The sequence below is a fragment of the Musa acuminata genome, chromosome BXJ1-6, assembly GCF_036884655.1.
Source record: "Musa acuminata AAA Group cultivar baxijiao chromosome BXJ1-6, Cavendish_Baxijiao_AAA, whole genome shotgun sequence".
NCBI classification, from domain to species: domain Eukaryota; kingdom Viridiplantae; phylum Streptophyta; class Magnoliopsida; order Zingiberales; family Musaceae; genus Musa; species Musa acuminata.
Window position 1 is genome coordinate 14034240 of NC_088332.1, and position 21010 is coordinate 14055249.

The following is a 21010-nucleotide window of genomic DNA, read 5'->3' on the forward strand; positions in this document are numbered from 1 at the left end:
TGCCCTCAATTACCATGTATCTATAATCCCTCATCCATCTAATATCCCAGAGATCGTATACCGGGCATGACACTATCATGCCTATACGAAATTCATTCGGGTCTCACTATAATCGGATTCTTCTAGACAACTCATTTTCTCTTAATTCGAATCTCACGCTTATTGTATTCATCACGATTCGATTAACCCTGGATAGAGATTTGCTTGAGCGAGAGTACATGGGATATTCCTCTCATGACACTGAAAGTGGATGATCCTTTATTAATACACAATTACCCTTGTAAGGTTGGCTACCACTCCCGATGATCGGTTGTGCTAGATATGAAACTTTCAAACCAAGTCTAGTATCAAAGAGTATAGTACTCATATATGACATTCTATGTGTCTCAAGTCTAAGGACCAAACACACAATTGAGACTATAGAATTGCTGTATGACAATAAGGTATCATTAACTATCAAATATTTCATAAGCAGATCATTCACTGAACTCATTCTCCAATGAACACCTACACTATATCCCTGGTATCCCCACACATGCAACTACGAGACTAGCTATCTCCATCATATGGACGGATATATAGCACACTAGTCTATCCGGCTATCTCGATGTCCCTCTCGAGCAACCTATGATAGGGAACATTTAGTGATCTGTGTTTATATGTGAATTAGTCTTATTATCATGATATCATCATGATCCAATTCTCATTTCACAAATTCAATGACATCACAATATATATTTATTACATAATATAAAGTGAGAAAATATCATAATAATAATAACTAAAAAAATTATGCTACGTGTCATCACTCACATGATTAGCTTATAGGACATCTGTAACCAACATCAATGATATCAATATTATATTAGAGTTTTCTAATGTTATTTTATTGTTTGCTTTTATCAAATCATTAATGATCTAAGAAACAACAGTCTCTCAAATATAAAATGATAAAATAATATCAACATATATTATCTCAATATCAAAATTAAATTTTAAAATTTTTCACTCCCACTGATTCGCTATTTTTTAAGAATCCTACATCACTAGATTCAACTATCCTCATATTATGATTAGAACAATAAAATATATACCCTTTTAAAATTTTCTAAATAACCAATAAAATATCTATAATAGTCCCTGAACTCAATTTATTTTCATGTGATTTTAAGATAATTATCGGACAATCCTAAATATATAAACATCTCAAATTAGGTTTTCTATCAATTCATAACTAAAAAGAGTTTATGTAATTGACTTACTAGGAACTTTATTCAAAATATACATAATTGTCCTTAGAGCTTCTTCTCGTAATAGTATGATTTTGCCTTTCAGCAATCTTGTTCTGTTGTGGTATAAAACATATTAAGTGCAAATATCTTACTTTTTTAGAAATCTAGCAAAAGAACCAAAATTATGATCGGTTCATCATAACTATCATAAAATTTATCACTCTATTTAATAATTTCTATCTAATTATCTCTCTACTTCGTTTATATATACTTAAAAGTGTCAATAGGTAATCTATAAAGATAATAAATTTTCTCTCTACTAAAAAAGGAAATATAGAATGACATATAGATGTAAGCAAATATAATATGGAGTTCTTAAAACTATATTTCATTCTAATATTTAATTACAGGACCATTATGAATTTAAGATTTATATTAATTATGTATAAACTATCATATAAAATTTAAAAGTTAATTTTTATTGAATTTACAACCACCAAAAGAAAAATAATATATTGACAATTCTAGATAATAAACCTAAATTTTTAAAATTATAAAATTATAACATACATCCTCAATATCCATAAGATGAATTGTCTCTAGCATAGAAGATAAGTACCTACTCCTATCGTTTTTGCTTAAACATGATTCATTATAATGATGAATATTTTATTTTCTTTTAGTATCTATGATAAATTGAATCTCTATTATTGGTAACAAATGTTAAAGCATCAAAATCAATTTACTAAGTATTACAAAAGAAATTTTGTAACGTTTGATTTGAACAATACCAAGGTCAGACTTATAACTTTTTCTTTCAAATCAAACCTCATAGTTTTTCTTCACATGACTCTTCTTACCATGGAAATAGCACCTTACTGTAAAAAAAAAAATTATATAATTTTATTTAGTATTTATAAACTTCAATGATTTACATTTCAACCTTCTTTTATTATTACTCATTCATACTAAAAATATTATAAATTTTTCTTACTTTAATCATATTTTTTTAAACACATATACTAGTCGATTTATTTAAATTTTATTTATCCTTAATTTTATTATAGTAATTTTTAAATGAGTCAAACTAGAAAAAAACAGAAATAAAAATAAATTATACAAGAAAAAACTTAGTTATATTCATGATTAATGTTCTTGAGCTTACAACTTTATTAGCTAGGATATAATTCTAAATTCCTCAAATACCATCATATCGAATTTTAGTCAATTTTATTTTTAATATGTCAACTAATGAGTTGTCAGTAAATTTAAATTAATTTTAAATATTTTAATATTTTAAACTATAATGAAGTCTAAATATTATTAATAATTATTATAAAACTGAGTTTTTATAATTTTTATCATTTATCTTAATTATTTGTATCATAGAACTTTTAGTAAAAAGAGTTTATGATCTTTTCAACTAGTTTATATGTTCAAATCATTTATAATAATTTAATTTTAATAATATAGAGATATTTATAAGAATATAATCAGGAAACGTGCTCTCTCATGCACCAAAAGAATCCCGAACTCGATTTTGCCACCCTTTTGTGTATCATACGCATTTGGAGCACCACAATTTTGGTAACGTGTCTGGAAGGTGAAGGACCTAAGAGTTTTGTCTCATCTTTGCTCAAAATCAGGATCTTGTCATCCCATACATTCACCGATCATCGATCATCGAGCTTAATGTTTCAAATGCTGCAACCAACATGCATGCATGGATCCTCACCTTTTATGACACGGGAAAGAGACAAGAAACTTCTTTGATTGATATATATATATATATATATATAGTTATTTTTCAAAAGGTATCTTCTTTTTATCTTTTAAAATTATACCCGTAATTTAAATGATCTAAAATACCCCTAAAAAGTTTGCTTGTTAAATTATTTATTTATTTTTTAAATTTTTAATTATTATATTTTTATTGACTCATTTATCATATTTTATTTTATGTATAAAAAATATTATTAATATTATTTTAAAAAAATATTATTTATGTATTAGTTCAGTCTGTTTTCCTGTGTCACATCGGACTTGGTGGATGGTCCCACGCGGACTGGTGGGGCCTCGCATTAGCGGATGATTGAGATTTTATATATAAGATCGAGGATATTATTGACCCCTGCCCGCCTAATCTAATTTCGATTTTAGAAACAAATCAACCTAAAATCGGAATTATTTTTAGATTCTTTATTTCATAAAATCATTTGACATTGCCATAATAATGTGTTCATATCGTTCATTATATTTGGAAGTGAGACTCACTTCCATTAATAAGTCGTTGCCATATAAATTTAGCTTTGAAAGATCATTTTCTCCCCCACACTTGACTTAATTGCGTGCCACGAGATGAGCGGCGGGGAATCGATCAGGGCCGTCCAGCATCGGACGATTTGATGCCATTATCCGTCGTCTCGCCAATGTCGAGACACCACCGCACTCGACCGAGTCCGCACAGGACGCGGAATGCCCGCTTCCCGTAGGCCCCACAGGTCCCATCATGGAGACCCACCATGAGGCCCAACTATCACCGACCGGCCCACGTAGCCGCGTCGTTCACAAAACCCCTCCCTTTTTGTCTTCTCTCTCACTCTGTCCCTCGCCTTCTACGAATTTTGTGGGGCGTCCTCTCGATTGCTACCCCCACCCTCGTAATTTCGCCGAACACCTTCTTCGTCTGCTGCTCGCGGTCGCCATGCCGGACGACCTCGCCGATGACCTCGAGAGCATGAGCTTCGGCTCGTCGGACCGCTCCGGCTCCTCCGCCCTCTCCACCCTCTCCGGCTCCCTCTCCTCCTCCTCCTCCTTGTCCGGCACCATCCACAAGTCCCGCCCCACCGGTGACCCCGTTCTCGACGCGATCCGCCGGCTGAAGTCCTCGTCGGCGCCACCCGCCGGCGGGGGCGACCTCCTCTCGATGTCCGATCTGAGGTTCGTGCGGCGGCTGGGCAGCGGGGACATCGGGAGCGTGTACCTGGCGGAGCTCAAGTGCGCGGGGGCCGAGGGGCTGCTGCTCGCGGCCAAGGTGATGGACAAGAAGGAGCTCGAGGGTCGGAGCAAGGAAGGGCGGGCCCGGACGGAGCGGGAGATCCTGGAGTCCATCGACCACCCCTTCCTCCCCCGCCTCTACGCCTGCGCCGAGAACGACCGCTGGTCCTGCCTCCTCACCGAGTTCTGCCCCGGCGGCGACCTCCACGTCCTCCGCCAGCGCCAGCCCGGCAAGCGCTTCGACGACGCCGCCGTCCGGTATGCGTCCCATGCGCACATTAGCGGCACCCACCCACCTTCCTTTCCTTTTTTATTATTTTAATTTCAAATCCTAAATTTACGCAAGCAATATTGTTTTTATAATAGCTATAATCATTATTATTATCATTATCATTTTTAATTTCCTTTATCTACTTTCGTCTTTTTCTCATTCGAATTTTTCTTGGGATTCGAGATTTAGCTTTAAAGAAAAGCAAGCTGTAGCCAGGGATTCGGGAAGTAACCTTCTTCGAGAGCGTCGATTGAGGAAGACGGTGAACCAATTGTTTCGATGAGAGGCAATTGGTACGTGGTTTCGGTTCTTCATTCCCGACCCGAAACAACGGCACAACCCAGCTCATCTCCCCTCCCCCACCCCTCCTTGTCGCCGCTGTTCTTTCTCCTCCTTCCATGTCGTGCAGCCCATGGCGAGTTCTATCAATTACATCCGCCACCGGGACATGACCTGTGGGGGTATGGCCAGTGTGTCTGTCATCTACAGAGAACAGTGGGAATTAAGTCGTGCTTGTTGGGGGCTCGTTTTGGAGCCATGTGTTCGACATTAGCTGTCGGATGGGGACGGTGTCTGTGGCCCGTGTGACACCATCTGCTTCGAGATCTTAGCTTCCTACTCCTCCTGACGTGATTCCACCCATTTCTTTTGATACGTTCACACTTTATTACACGCTGTGTACTGTGTGTCTTAAACTATGGTGCAGAGTCTCCCGGATACTACGACGTCGGAGTGGGCTGAGCGACATGTGAAAGCTCTCGGACTCCAACAAGCACTTCACATGCTCGTCCTCACCGCTCTCCTCCCAAATGCCAGCCTTCATCTCGTCCTGTGGACTTGGCTGTAGGCGCACAGTCCCCACTGACCATGTTTGTTGGGCCATGGTTTTCATGTTAATGGGATCGCTTGCCTACGTCTACTATGAAGTAAGCCGAGTCGTGCAACGGAAACAGCTTCACGTGGAATCCCTCGTGAAGAAAGCAACAGGCTTTTTGTAGCTTGTTTGCGACATTTATGCATGCATGCATGCATGCGCAACCTGCATCTCAGTTTAGGTGACTCGATGCATGATTTGTGGTGGTTTTAGGATGTGTTGGATTGTGTTGAGTTGTGTCGTCTGCTTCTGCAGGTTCTACGCGTCGGAGGTGGTGGTGGCGTTGGAGTACGTCCACATGATGGGCATCGTGTACAGGGACCTGAAGCCCGAGAACGTCCTCGTGCGCGCCGACGGCCACATCATGCTCACCGACTTCGACCTCTCCCTCAAGTGCGACTCCGCCACTCCCACCGCAGCGCAGATCGTCTCCGACCAGAACCCGCTCCACCTCCCGCCCCAGTCATCCGCCGCCGGCGCAGGCGGAGGCGAGTTCTCCGCCGCCTCCTGCATCCTCCCGAGCTGCATCGTGCCTGCGGTCTCCTGCTTCCACCAGCCCAGGCGCAAACGCAAGAAGAAGCCCGGCCGCCGCGGACCGTGCCTCGAGTTCGTGGCCGAGCCGGTGGACCTCCGGTCCATGTCCTTCGTGGGGACGCACGAGTACCTCGCACCGGAAATCGTCTCCGGGGAGGGGCACGGCAGCGCGGTGGACTGGTGGACCCTCGGCGTCTTCGTCTTCGAGCTCCTCTACGGCGTGACGCCCTTCAAGGGCCCCGACAACGAGCTGACGCTGGCCAACATCGTGGCCCGGGCGCTCGAGTTCCCCAAGGAGCCGGCGGTGTCGGCGTCGGCGAGGGACCTCATCGCGGGACTGCTGGTGAAGGACCCGGAGCGGCGGCTCGGCTCCACGATGGGCGCGGCCTCGATCAAGCGCCACCCCTTCTTCAACGGCGTGAACTGGGCGCTGCTACGGTGCGCACAACCGCCGTACGTGCCGCCGCCGTTCAGCCTCGTGGGTCTGAGCCGGGACGCCTCCGACGACAGTTGTCCGGGCACGCCGGTGGAGTACTACTGAGATGAAACCCCATCCTATAAAAGTTTTGGTCAACGCTAGGGGTAGGTCAGAGGCTTGGGGTGTTCACGTGGATGCGTGGTAGTCAAAGCGGTCAAAGGGCAAAGGAACCGGCCACCGACACGCGTCGGTGTTACGGGTCGGGTTTCGACCAGTCGAGGGGTCTTTTTGCTGGGTGGTGGCCACCGACGTGCATCGTTTGGGGGGTAGGGAAGGTGGGGAGGCCGGTTTTGTTGATCCACTCTTTAAGCTTTGGATTATATATATAGATATATAAATATATAAATAAGAAATATAGATTAGTAGTTTCTCTCTCTCTCTCTCTCTCTGTTCCTAAACAATGCATGTCACGTGACTCGGAGGTTGTAATAACATGTCACGTGGCGCTTCTCGACACTGCTAACTCGGAGGTTGTTAGAACTTGGGAGTCGATCCTAATCCTTTTCCTAATTTGACATAAGGTTGGTTCCGTAAATAATTGGTTCGGTAGGAATCCTAAGTGTGACTCATAAAGATTCCTCAAATACTTAGGCTAAGTAATAGAAAGATAAGTAGGATTTAGATAAAGTAACATTGCTTGAGGTTCTTTTTTTTGTATAGTTGGCTTTGATAACTGTTGGAAATAATTGAGAATAATTCATACGAATGATTGCGTAGAATTATTGAAGGTTACTCCATAAAGAGTTGATCAAACTATCAAACAAACATTATAATTAATATTATCATGTGCTATATCAAACAAGTGATGTGATTGAGTGATATAGGAGGAGGTTGACAGAGCTTTGGAGTTATAAAGAGTCAAGCAAGCTGATAATAATATTATGACATTCGAATATCCATATATCATATTTCCTTATCAAGTACGTTTTTTCAAATGTTTCTCGATGCTAAAACCTTCAAGTGTTTTATATTAATACATCTACTTCTCTTCGTGTCAATCACTATATTCTTCCTCTTGTCAATTCCCTCGATGCCTTTCATATGTCACTGCAACAAACACTTTTGAGGCAGTGAGACATCTTTTCAGTCACAATAAGCATTTATCATAATTAGTATAATTATTATAAGATTTCTGTACATATCCAATCAAGTTCTCCAGCAAACACAAAAAGAGATTCCCCTTTTCAGCAAACTACAAATGGGGTTCACATCAGGATCAGCCATGAAAGCTCACCAACCGGAGAACTCTCCATCAGATCTCTCCGGCCTCGCGTCCTCCTAACCAGAAGAGTATTGGTGGAGGAGTAATAATTGTGTTGCTTTCGTGCCATGTTAATTTATAATAAATTATTAATATAATAATATATATAATTTATAATTAAAATTTATTTTAGTCTCTTTGGTTTTGATCATTAATCTTTTAAGCTCTTATGATTTACTTATATTTTTAAAAAATATAATATATAAACCTCTCCTATCAAATTTGAGTTAAAATATGTTAGAATCTACTAATGTGACGTTGACCCACAATAATCTATTAATATAATGACATGTGTAATTTAATTTTTTTTAAAAAAAACTAAGACATCTCATCAATGGCGGGAAGAGGCATTATCGTCGAAGCGACCACCAACAACAACACCAGGCCATTGCTACTTAGTAAGGTGTTGTACACACGCAGCCTCTCCCACGTTGACGACAAGCTTAGGAGCTTCCGGATGTCATTCGACAACTCCAGGGCGCATGCCACAATGGCGCTGCCTGCCACCGTGAACGACACCCGCTCCGATCCCGACGAGTACCACGATACCTTGTAAGCCACCTCCCCCACGAATCACAACATCATGAAGACGAAGAGCAAATAAAAGGAGTGGTGAGCTAGACCATGTAGCCCTCCCGCACTCGCTCGTTCTCCTCAATCGGCTTTTCGAGGAAGAGAAAGCAGCAGAGGTCGTAGTGGCGAACGAAAGCGGAGAGGCAAAGATATGAGAGGTCAGAGGCGGAGGTGAGGGAGAGCTAGACCACTACGTCGTAGACGTGGTAAGTGGGGGAGTAGGAGAGGACAAAGTGAAAGGCGATAGGGATGAAAACGTCCAAGAGGAGGAAGAGGGACTAGGAAACCACTGCATGCCTAACTTTAGATTAATCGACGCACATCCACCTACTGTAGGACCGAAAGCTCCTAAGCACATCGTTAGCACGAGAAAGGCTACGTGCATACAATGCCTTACTAGGCAATAGCGGCTCGATGCTATTGTTGCTGGTTGTTTCCACAACAACGCCTCCTCTCATCATCGATGAATGTCTCGATTTTATAAAAAAATTAAATTATACATATTATTATATTAATAATTTATTATGAGTAAACATGTCACATAAATAGATTCTAATATTTGTTAACTCTGGCTTGACGGAAGAGACTTATATACTATGCTTTTAAAAACATAAAGATTATTTTAAATACGAGTAAACCATAAAGACTTAAGAAGTCCATAGCTAAAACCATAAGGGATAAAATAGATCTTAATCTAAATTATATGTATCATTATATTAATGATTTATTATGAGTCAATATATCACGTAAGCAAACTCTAATGTCTGTTAACTCAGACTTGACGGAAGGAGATTCTATGTTGTATTTTTAAAAATATAAAAGATTATTTTATACATAAATAAATCATAAAAACTTAAAAAATCTATAACCAAAATTACAAGGACTAAAATGAATTTTAACCCTACATTTTGTATAGGATCAAAATTTATATTTTTGATATGACGACAATGATAGTTTATCTATACGTTCTCTCGTTCACTATTTTTTTTTCTTTGTAATGAATCACCAGGATCCAAGAAACTTCATCATCTAGATATTTATTAGCTAAACAGCAATTAGCATATACAATTCATCGTATTGTACATGCGAGTTATTGCATGTATCATGAAGACACGGGATTAGATCGGCTCGCCTTTTTCTTAATCCAAAAAATAATTATTTTATGAATCTAATTACTGATCCCGAAATTTCTGTTATAAATTTGATAGCTACTATGGTGGCGAGCTTTATTTCTGGGTCTGAGCGGAGTGCTGTCTCAGTGTGGCGATGGAGATGGAAGGATCGGCATCCGACACGACCGCCCGCCGTGGGGCCTTCTGCGTCGATCTGCGTCGAACACGGTCGAACGGGTCCCACGTCATCAACGTCGGCGTGCTCGTCTCTGGCTGCTCCCCACAGTGGCCTTTTCTGCTCTCTCCCAATGGCCTCCTGCAATCATAATATTTCATCTCCTCGACGTGTGATCATTCCAAGAGCCAGATGCTGTGTTCCTCGTCGAGAAGAAAAGAACTCTCGTTTTGCACCGCCGTTAGGGAATTGGATTCCAGCGCATGTCACCTTATCAAAGGTTGATAGAGAGATATAAAATATAATATTTAAGGATAAATTATATATTTGAGTAGCTGATTTGATTAAATGCATGATTGGGAAAAATCTCTTATTCAAAACCCTGTATAAATATTCGTCTTCTCAATGAATAAAATTAAGTCTAGTCGTATATTCATCAATTCAATATGACATCAGAGCCCTTTTACCTCGAGTAAGAATTCCTTATCTTCGTTGTCCGACACTGATATTGGAATGACAGCATCTGCTGATCTACTACCACTTCCTAGATCCTCTCCGTGGTCGTCGCCATTCTGACCTTCCTCCCTCCTCTCCTGCCACGGTTATCCCCCGCCTACCTTATTTTCGCTTTGCCATGCAATCTACGTCGATCCTCAACCTTGTTGTCCAATGACAACTGATAAGGGTAAAAATGGCAGTCAGCCTCAGGACAATGTCAGCTGCTCCAGATGACGTCACGCACCTTGGAATTGATCAGAACACTGACCGAGGCACATTAATATCCTGCAAAAGCCAAGTCCAACACGCTACGCCATGCCTACTGTCAGTCTGCCCCCTGTAAGCAGGCAGCTCATGGAGCAGAATGCTTCCCTACAAATACCCTCTCGTTCATTAGAAGAGGGGAGGGGGGGACATACCCCAAAACACTACTTCTCTCGAAATCCCCTCCACATCTTTCGCTGACTTGATCGTCGGAGGGGTCAGGTCGAGCACCCCGACCCGACCTTTGTGCAGGTGCGAAGCCTTCGGAGATCCCCGCCTTCGGAGATTCAGCGGGCTCGAGGAGCGCCCCCACGGAGATCCCCGCCTTCCGGACTCGAACCAAGCCGCGACGGCCCCGAGGCCACGGCTAAAAAAGTTACTTACCATAACAAATTGGCGCTAGAAGGAGGGCCCGGAACGACGGTACATTAGTCTTCTCCTTGGTTGCTCCACTGCAACCGACCTGCACCAGCAGCAGCAACTTCTGGGGCTGCCCTCGGCCCCATGCGCAACACGCTGCAGCCAACACGCTGCCTCGGCCCCATGCGCAGCCAACACGCTGCCTCGGCCCCATGCGCAGCAACACGCTGCAGCCAACACGCTGCCTCGGCCCCATGCGCAGCCAACACGCTGCCTCAACCCCTCGGCCCCATGCGCAGCAAGCAGCCCGCGTCAGCTCCTCAGCTGACGGCGCAACCTGCTGCCTCGGTCCCATGCGCGGCCGCCCGCCTCAGCTGCTCGGCTGACGACGCAGCCTGCTGCCTCAGCCCCATGCGCAGCCGCCCGCCTCAGCTGCTCGACTGACAGCGCGGCTTGCTGCCTCGACCCCATGCGCGGCCAGCCCGCGTCAGCTGCTCGGCTGACGGTGCAGCCCGCTGCCTTGACCCTTAGGCCCCATGCGCGGCAGCCCGCCTCAACTGCTCGGCTGACAGCGCAGCTTGCTGCCTCGGCCCCATGCGCGGCCAGCCCGCGCCAGCTCCTCGGCTGACGGCGCAACCTGCTACCTTGGCCCCATGCGCGGTCTGTCCGCCCACACCGAGCACTTCGGTCACACACTACCGAGATCTACCTCGGCGCGGCCCGTCCGCCTGTGTCGTGATCCTCGGCCGCATGGTGCCCGAGACCACGTCCGCGCGTCCTGCCCGCCTGCGTCGTGCTACTCAGCCGCATGGCCCTCGCGACCACACCTGCGCGATCTGCCCGCCTGCGTCGTGATCCTCGGTCGCGTAATGCCCGAGACCACACCTGCGCCGCCAGCCCGCCTGCGTCGTGCTCCTTGGCTCCATGTTCCCGAGACACACCAACGCCGCCAGCCCGCCTGCGTCGTGCCCCTCAGCACCATACCCCCCGAGACACGCTTGCGCGGCCAGCCTGCCCGCGCCGAGCTCCTCGGCCATATTCACGGCCGAGTCTATCTCAGGGCGGCTTACCCACCAGGGTCTCGCCCCTCGGTCGCAGCCCGCCTGCGCCGAGCACCTCGGCCACACACTACCGAGATCCACCTCGGTACAGCCTGTCCGCCTGTGTCATGCTGCTCGGCCGCATGGTGCCCGAGACCACGTCCGCGCGTCCTGCCCGCCTGCGTCGTGCTACTCGGCCGCATGACCCTCGCGACCACGCCTGCGCGGTCTACTCGCCTGCATCGTGCTCCTCGGTGGAATGATGCCCGAGACACACCTGCGCGACCAGCCCGCCTGCTACGTGCCCCTCGGCTCCATACTCCCCGAGACACGTCCGCGCGTCCAGCCTACCTGCGCCGAGCTCCTCGGCCATGTTCACTGCCAAGTCCATCTCAGGGCGGCTTGCCCACCTAGGTCACGTCCCTCGACCGCAGCCTGCCTACGCCGAGCTTCTCGGTCATACGCTCCCGAGTTCACCTCAGCGCGGTCTGCCCGCCTGAGCGGTGTCCCTTGGCCGCACCGTCGAGATGCACGCCTGCGCGGCCAGCCTGCCTGCGTCGTGCTCCTCGGCTCTTCGGCTTTACGCCACCCGGGACACACTTGCGCGGCCAGCCCGCCTGCGTCGTGCTCCTCGGCTCTTCGGCTTTACGCCACCCGGGACACACCTACGCGACCAGCCCGCCTGCGTCGTGCTCCTCGGCTCTTCGGCTTTACGCCGCCCGAGACCACGCCTGCGCGGCCAACCCGCCTGCGTCGTGCTCCTCGGCTCTTCGGCTTTACGCCACCCGAGACCACACCTGCGCGGCCAGCCCGCCTGCATCACGCTCCTCGGCCCATCGACTCCATATTCCCCGAGACCTCGTCCGCGCGGCCAGCCCGCCTGAAGACAGAAGCCATGCATCAGACTCCTCTTACAACAACCAATGCATAGCTCCTTTCGGGGGGGGGGGGGGGAATATGATAAGGGTAAAAATGGCAGTCAGCCTCAGGACAATGTCAGCTGCTCCAGATGACGTCACGCACCTTGGAATTGATCAGAACACTGACCGAGGCACATTAATATCCTGCAAAAGCCAAGTCCAACACACTACGCCATGGCTACTGTCAGCCTGCCCCCTGCAAGCGGGCAGCTCAGGGAGCAGAATGCTTCCCTACAAATACCCTCTCGTTCATTAAAAGAGGGGAGGGGGGGACACACCCCAAAACACTACTTCTCTCGAAACCCCCTCCACATCTTTCGCTGACTTGATCGTCGGAGGGGTCGGGTCGAGCACCCCGACCCGACCTTTGTGCAGGTGCGAAGCCTTCGGAGATCCCCGCCTTCGGAGATTCAGCGGGCTCGAGGAGCGCCCCCACGGAGATCCCCGCCTTCCGGACCCGAACCAAGCCGCGATAGCCCCGAGGCCACGACTAAAAAAGTTACTTACCATGACAACAACAATCACTCCTCTCCCACTACATGGAACCTCGCCGCCTGCTTCTTCAAGCGAGCTGAGCATTCGCCTCTTCTCTCACTGATCTGCTAACATTAGCAAAACCTTTTTTTTTTTCTTCGCTGTCTAGCGACAAGAATCTCTCATCTACTGATGATCGATCGACGACAGCAAGATTTCTCTGTCATTACTAATTTCATCTCTACCCCGAGCGCTCTGTTAACGAGCGCTCATCTCTGTACCGAAGCGCTCTACCTCGAGCGCTCTATTACCAAGCACTCATCTTTGTACCAAGCGCTCATCTCACCCTTGGCATCCATCGTTGCTCCAACCGAGGAGCCCATTGCTCCGGCCAAGGAGCACTCCCCCTTCCACCTCACCGCAGGGAGCGCTCCCCCTTCCAACTCACCACAGGGCATGCTGCTTGCCCTCGCGCCGCCATCCGCTCACGTGGGTTTCACTGCCCAGCTCCCATCGTCGCTCGCAGTCGCCCGCTAGCTTGCAGACAGCCGGAGGCTCGCTGAGCCCACCGCCTCCTCTCAACGGTTGTACAGCAGTAGGCCAAGCACTCCATCTCTTGCTCCTCCTCCGGTGGCATTCCCTACCCCTAGATCTCGTGGAGCTTTACCTCGCCTAACCTGGTTGCAAAGCGCACTCTGCCATCCAACATATTTTCTTCACCGAGCGCTCTCTGCCCCAAGCACTCTTTGCTGGCAAAGTTGTTCTTCCTCACCGATGAAGCCCTCTTTGTTCTTACCGGTGAATCGTTGCGACACGCCGCCAGCCTCCCATTGGTGCTACTCATTTGGGGGCCTACTCGTTGGGCCGACCAACTGCTACTACTACAACCATCCTCTCATGCTCCAGTCATGGGACGATCTCTGCCGAGTTCTCCAGCGCTCGATCATCAAGGCCGAGCAACCGTTGCCTCCTCTCGACCCTCTCGTCCTTGGAGGTTTACAATATCGCCAATTGCGACGATCCTCCCGCTACTCACAATGCTCTAGAAATCAAGCCGATGGACTTCAACCAAATCACAACATCCGACTGTCATCTTTCACGGTACCAATCCATTGTCAAGAACTTCTATTTAAGATCGATTGACTTTCTTGATAAAAACTTAATCTTGCATGAGCATGATAGAAGATCATGATAGAAAGATATATAAAAATCTAATATTTAAGGATATATCATAAATTTGAATAGATGATTTGATTTTAGTGCATGACAAAAAAAAAAATATTCCTCAAAACCAATATAAATACTCATCTTCATGAATAAAATTAAATCTATTTCGTAATATATTACTCGATTCAACGTCCTTTTCAGAGAATTCTTGTGGATGCATAGTTTCCTTCAAACTGATGTCAAGGTCAACTACAGGGAGCTGATGACAAGATCACATGCATCAATGGGTGATGGCTCAGTCATCACAACAGAGGTTGACTGACAGCATCGATTAGCTTCTTATTAGATAGGAGGGCATTAGAATATATCCCAGCCTGCAAGTAGCTAAAAGTAGATTCCCCTGGAATGACGCCCAGCCCGTGGATAGATGGTAAGCTGATGTGATTATTATTATTATTATTATTATAGTGGCAAAACTCCTTGAATAAGCCTTGGATAGTAAGGTAGAGTTGAGATATTTGGGAATCTTGAGTACCTTATATCCGGAATGCAATTGGTGTTGTAGGACAAGCTTTGATGTCAAATCTCTGTAGAAATATAATTGAGGTTAGAGGAAGAAAAAGATCGTATTAGTGAAAGATAATAGGGAAAAAATAACTATCAGATAGCATTAAAACAAATCAAACTAGTTTACAAGATTCGAGAGAAAAGTAAATCAGAATAAGAAAGTGCTACCATTATTCATCCCTGCATGCTCATGATTGGTATAATTGCAGGGAACCTAATGACATCTACAACTGGACAATATATACACCCTGTGTTACTTCTCAATACCACATTTGGGGCAACACTCACTGCCTCAGACACAACAGAGCATAAACCAATGAGATTTAATACAATTTCTATGAAGTTGATCAATTTGCATAAAACGAAGAAATATAATCACCAAAAAGGTTGGAGATTGACAGTCTACTTTTACTCGGAGCATAACACATTTTCTAGAAAATAACCATCAAGTACATAATGCAAGTGGTGAAATAGGAAACCTCTTTTAAAATTAGTTGTACAACTATTGAAACCAAGGATGCATGTTCAGATGGTAATATAACCCAATTATCTTCAAAGAACCAAAAAAATTTCACATTTCAACTTTCTTTAAAATTTTGATCCAGGACTATGTGCATCCAACATATTGCCAAATGTAATATTTAGATATTTTTATTGAAATACAAATCATGATTCGTCTTACCGATCCATACCAATGTACCAATCAACTATCGGTACGGTACCATAATGAATCATACCGATGTACAAACACACGGTTCAGTGGGGTGTACCTACAAGCCGGTCCCCTGTCAAATTGATACGTATCACCCAAAACGGGCGGTATGCCACGATACAATGAACCTTGATACAAACACAATCAAATCGAAAATAGTTATTAAAATTTAGTGTAACTCATTACAAAAGAAGAAATGTAGGTATCACACCTTCAATTAATTCGAATAATGATTGCCTTGACACGCTAATGAATACACTGTTCAGAACAATATGTACAAAACATAAATTATTATTATCTACTTTGATCATGGTAATATTTTTACATTACAAAGCAAGAACTGAATAACTAGCAGATCATGTAACACATGACCACAAAAATGTTATGGAACTTAACTCTTTATGTATAAGAACAGCAGGCCCGAAAATGCATAAAGAAAGGAGAAGGAAATCAATTAAACCTGATTCCAGAATACCCTTCAGGTCATCAGTTGTTGGACAAAGGTTTCCACCGAGAACTGCAAGTAAATAGGCAGCAATGTCCTTCATCCTGAGTAAAATGACAAATTGGAAACATTAGACTCAAAACATATCTAAGGAAAGGACAACGTCGCAAAAATCAACAATATCACAAAGAACTAGTGTATATTAGTCACCAAGGTTGATTAATCTCTTAAAAGTATATTAGAATGCTTGACAAAAGAAGCATGTAAATGATTAACAATTAAACAGTAACTGTCTGGAATTTTGGTGCATTGGTACTAGAATCAAAACTACATGGTTTGTGGACAACAACCATATTCTGCTACAAATTTTTACCTTTATCACCCATCCAACTCAAGATCTTGGTAAAAATTTTGTTGCTCACTAAATTTTGCAATGATTTATCCATCATCCCATCCTCTGCTATTCTTGAAAAGAAGATGATATCAGTTATTTTGCTGGTTGGCAAAACGATGCTACATCTATGTACTTTTAGACTCCTGGTCAATTATGATTCGATCGAATCCCATAATGCACATGAACACAAAATGGTCATTATCTATAAGTCTGCTTTGTTAATGACTTATCCATCGTCATTATCTATAATATCCATTATCTATAACTATTTGGGTCAAGCTACATTGTCCCAACCATTAAAGCTCGGAATAATGCAATATCTTACGTCTATTCAAATAGCATTCAACCATCTTTCTATTGTTTCTATTAAACTATTTCTTAGATCTTCTTCTACCCAATCTAATATCACTAATCCTAATCAAATTCAACTCATCCAACATCAACATCTATATGACTTCTTTGGATGTGCTCACACATTCTTACATTATTTTCACTCGTTAACTAATAGTTGCACTAACATTTTTCTTATAGCACAAGCAACATTACAATAACAAAAATGGTCGCTGATTTAATTCCTGGCTGAAGTAATTTTCGTTACATATTTTGATTAACCAACCCTAATTCTAATTGCTATCGAGAAAACAACTCTTACACCATGTTTTCCTAAAGCCTTTGTCTTCTCAAGACATTTTTGCGAACCACTGACATACGGACTATAGAAGTAGCTAGTGACGTTCCAGATGGCCTCCCACACACCATTTTCCCCCCAAACTCCCACATTTCTTCTGCGCAAAGGACAGTATGCGCTAAACAAAGAATGCTAGATATCTACGACCGGTAATAGAAAAGCAATCATAATGACCTCAAACCGAACTTCCGTCACTGTCAGAAGGAGCGTTTACGTCGGTAACAACCCGTGAGTTCCAAATTAATCTTGTATCAATCGAACAGCACACGTTGTAGCATCTAGTTTAGGTATTCGTCATATCCCATGATCCACCACCCGGATGCCAAAACTACCCCAAAACCAAATGGCACCAATTGTAGCTTAGCATTCCGCGTTTTGCACAGACTGCAACACTCGGGACATGAACATAGTTATTATCGTGCACACAAAAACACCAGTAACAACAACATCATGAAATAGAGAAAGGAACGGGCGAGCTGTAAAGCATGGAAAACCAACGAAGAAAAAGGCAGAGAGCAAGAGAAACTGAGATCAAAGAACTGGGAGAGTCATTACTTGGGAAGGCCGCGAGATCCGCCGCTGAGACGAGGAAATGGCGCGACTTGTAGGGTTGGTTTCGCGACGGTGTGGGATGAGAGGCTGGAGACGGGGTTTATATTGACCCGTGGAAAGCACCCTGCAGTCGCGTGAGATGCCATCAGGACCGTCGGTTGCCTGTCGGGAGGTTGATCTTGCGGTTGGCAAAGACTGATCCGGAGAACGGGTCAAATCTGACCGGGTCCGGATTGGCCACTCCAACCCGCATAGAATTGATTCGACTGGAGAGCATCATTTGGATTCGAACCACATTGGAACCGTATTCTTAACCCGTGCAGAGATAGATTCAACTCGAGCTCAAGAATAGGATTGCCTCAAGAATCTAATTCCAGTGCGAATGAGAATTGATTCAACTCGAGCTCAAGAATAGGATTGCCTCAAGAATCAAATTCCAGTGCGAATGAGCCCTTCAAGTTGCAAACGCAGGTCGTTCAATAAATAACTAGTTTAATCAAACCGTGCAGAATCGAAGCCATCAAATAACGAAATTAACAAACACCAACACAAACTACACATTAGATTCATAAAATTGTCTTTAATCATCTAATCCCAGAGTTTAAGATGAGTCCATTGGAAAGGATAAATCACAATTTATCTATCAGATGAGATACTATCAGATGGACAGAACCAGTATCAGGAAGCAAGATCAGCAACATAATATACTTTCAGATCAAATGACATGAGATCCGACTTATTCATCAAATGCGTCGGACAAGATTTATAGATTGAGGCATCATGCTGCAGTAGTGACATCGGCGGCAGCATCAGGAGCAGATGGAGCATCTTCCTCGGTAGGAGCAGCTGGAGCAGCTTCCTTGGTTTCAGGTTCAGCCTCCCAAAAGGAAGTCTTCTTGCCTGTTTTTGAAACAGTTTGAAAAACATCTTCGGGTTTTACATTGCCTTTAACCGTCACTTTCTGTTCTTTCAGATCCACATCGAAGGAATCGACACCTGAAAATACAAACAAAAGATGCACATGTCAAGCTGGTCAAAGTATTATTTCTGGTTGCTCATATCAAAAATGGGTGATTCAGACATTAGTATGTATAGATATTTGTTGAAGAAAAATGAAGATCTTGCCAACAGGAAATTTAACCTTTGTGAACTATAATAATCTAAATCATGGCAGCACTAGTTGCCAGAAAACTTGCTATATGGTGTTGAACATCATGCATTAAAGTTTACCATAAAGAAAAATCATGAGCACGAAGAGATTCAAAGATCAAGAAATAGCACCAGGATAAAAGAGAGCAAAAAAACATTAAGCAACCTTCCATTTTGGTGAGAACCCTCTTAACAGCTCCAACGCAACCTTGACATGACATACCAACCTTGAGGACAACAGTCTGTGAAAACAGAAAACCACAAGAATTTCTCAGTATTGGACATCACAGACCAAATTACAAGGATTAATCTGAATTAAAATAATAGCTTGCCAACATAGCATCATACATTCACAAGAGTTTTGTGCCTTAGAAATTGGGAATCTAGATTTCATGGAAAAATATGATTCAAATTCAAATGGTACTGAAAAGCAAGTAAAAAGTGTGTAAAATGTTGCATAAAATTTTGTATTTGCCAGAATAATTTCCTAAGAAACGGGTTATCATGGCTAAAGTTAAAAACTGCACACAACAAATTCAAATTTTCAAAATTTTGGAGTTTCAGGTCTTGCATTGACAAATATTTGTGAAATTAGAAATAGTCCAACATCTGGTACAGTGATACACTACCAAACCTTAGATTGAAACTTCTAAACACAATTATCATAATCGAACTAGTGACTGACATGGTCAAGACTAGGGTCATTCGGTCACTATGCATTTGTATGGTCTAGACCGATGAGAAAAAAAAATCAGTTGGGTCTGCTGGTCCTATCCAGGTAAACTGCTAATATGATCCAACGACAAAACCAGACCAGTCGGGTTTCCATTTCTCATTTTGAGGTCAAATACGAAGGTCTCAACTCAGTTTTCCAAACTATTATTTTAAATGGTCCTCTTTGGAAGCAAAGGCCAAGCTGATTAAAAACTTAGGCCATGAAGAATATGATATAGAGTCTTCACTAATATAGCTAATAGGACTCCTAAATTAATCAAGTAGCACCAAGTGCTTAATTGACTGGGAGTATTGTCCTAACATATAAGATTTGTAATACCTATAGCTAAGCACAAGTATAACCATCTGTTGTGTGTTTTCAGTATATGCATATGCTAAAGCATTTTTTACATTTAGAACCAGTTTCATCCTATGAGCTCTGAAATTTTATGAGGTAGTATATATTCCATGAATTATTCAACCCACAAAACTCTACCTAATCTTTGTTGCTACTCATCTTAATTTTAAAGCTAAGTGCATAAAAGGAAAACTACACAGGTCCTTGAGATAACAAGCAACCCTAGTCTGAATAATCGATGAATGGTACACATGAATGACTAACAAATTTTACCTACCTTTCTATGGGAATCAATCATCACCCATCAAAGCCAACTTGTATTACTTCAGAAAACATATTAGCAGCTATGGGGGAAATCTCAAGTAACAGGGAACATGTATCTAAATGTCTTCAAAATTTCCCTCGTATGCAAGTAGCGCAATGTCCCCACTTTCCGCACTTTATTCATGTTACATGTTAACCGAAGTCTCCTTCTTCGATCAAACACAGGAGTTCGTAGTACTGGTGATTAATTTTAATTTTGAAACCAAATATAATCTTCGTGTTTTTCTGACAGGGAATAGTAAGATGATTAGTCAAATCGGACGGATAATAATAACAATAAGTTGATCTCTTACAGCATCGAGGATTGCATAAGTTGGAAAAGGGGAAAACAATATAACCTAAAAGAATCGTGACGATCGACCTTATCATCTCACAAACTAACACTTTGAAGCGTATGTTCTGGTTCGCAACAGATCGAACTCGGGGACAAGAATTACTACCCAGAACATAGGGAAGAAATTGAATCAACCGATTCAGAACCCAGAAAGGAAAGAAAGATCAAATACCATACCTCGGCCATGGACGCAGAGGACAAGTCAAGATTGCAGCGAGGCAAGTCTACAACTCCGGCCGGAGAAGACAGCAGCCCTTCCGAGTATATAGAGGAGAAGAAAAAGGTAGGGTGAACGGAAAGAGCAATTTGGGTGAGGATGAGTGTGTAAATATCTATCAATGTCCATGGCAATTCCGAAAGTAAACCAAAGGACCGTAGTACGCGGTTGAGTGTACCAACATTTTTTATGCGTGGCCTCCTTTTCCGACGTCTCTGCGAAGGAGCTTCAAGATTTGCGTACACGGTAGATGGACGGTGGATGGTGATCATGGTCGAGGGGACGGTCAAGATGAGAGAAGTGGGACGAGTTCATGGAGTACAGGG

General features: G+C 43.7%; 2 protein-coding genes across 2 annotated transcripts; one reads left to right on the forward strand and one right to left on the reverse strand.

Annotated features, from left to right (window-relative positions):
• Positions 1–3817: 3817 nt before the first annotated feature.
• LOC103988042 (serine/threonine-protein kinase D6PKL2-like) lies at positions 3818–6754 on the forward strand. Its single transcript, XM_009406543.3, has 2 exons — positions 3818–4487; positions 5630–6754. The coding sequence occupies exons 1-2, from the start codon at positions 3937–3939 to the stop codon at positions 6447–6449; spliced, it is 1371 nt and encodes a 456-aa protein (XP_009404818.2). The 5' UTR covers positions 3818–3936; the 3' UTR covers positions 6450–6754.
• Positions 6755–18153: 11399 nt separating this feature from the next.
• LOC135676432 (copper transport protein ATX1-like) lies at positions 18154–20799 on the reverse strand. The gene is made up of 3 exons (XM_065187587.1): positions 20645–20799; positions 18904–18979; positions 18154–18584 (listed from the first exon to the last, which is right to left on the reverse strand). The coding sequence occupies exons 1-3, from the start codon at positions 20651–20653 to the stop codon at positions 18367–18369; spliced, it is 303 nt and encodes a 100-aa protein (XP_065043659.1). The 5' UTR covers positions 20654–20799; the 3' UTR covers positions 18154–18366.
• Positions 20800–21010: the final 211 nt, after the last annotated feature.

Excerpts from the sequence above, each read along its gene's own strand:
- LOC103988042 (XM_009406543.3), top strand. The coding sequence starts at position 3,937 with ATGCCGGACGACCTCGCCGATGACCTCGAGAGCATGAGCTTCGGCTCG. Across the intron at positions 4,488-5,629 it reads TTCGACGACGCCGCCGTCCG|GTTCTACGCGTCGGAGGTGG; the intron begins GTATGCGTCCCA and ends CTGCTTCTGCAG.
- LOC135676432 (XM_065187587.1), bottom strand. Across the intron at positions 18,585-18,903 it reads GGTTCTCACCAAAATGGAAG|GTGTCGATTCCTTCGATGTG; the intron begins GTTGCTTAATGT and ends TTGTATTTTCAG.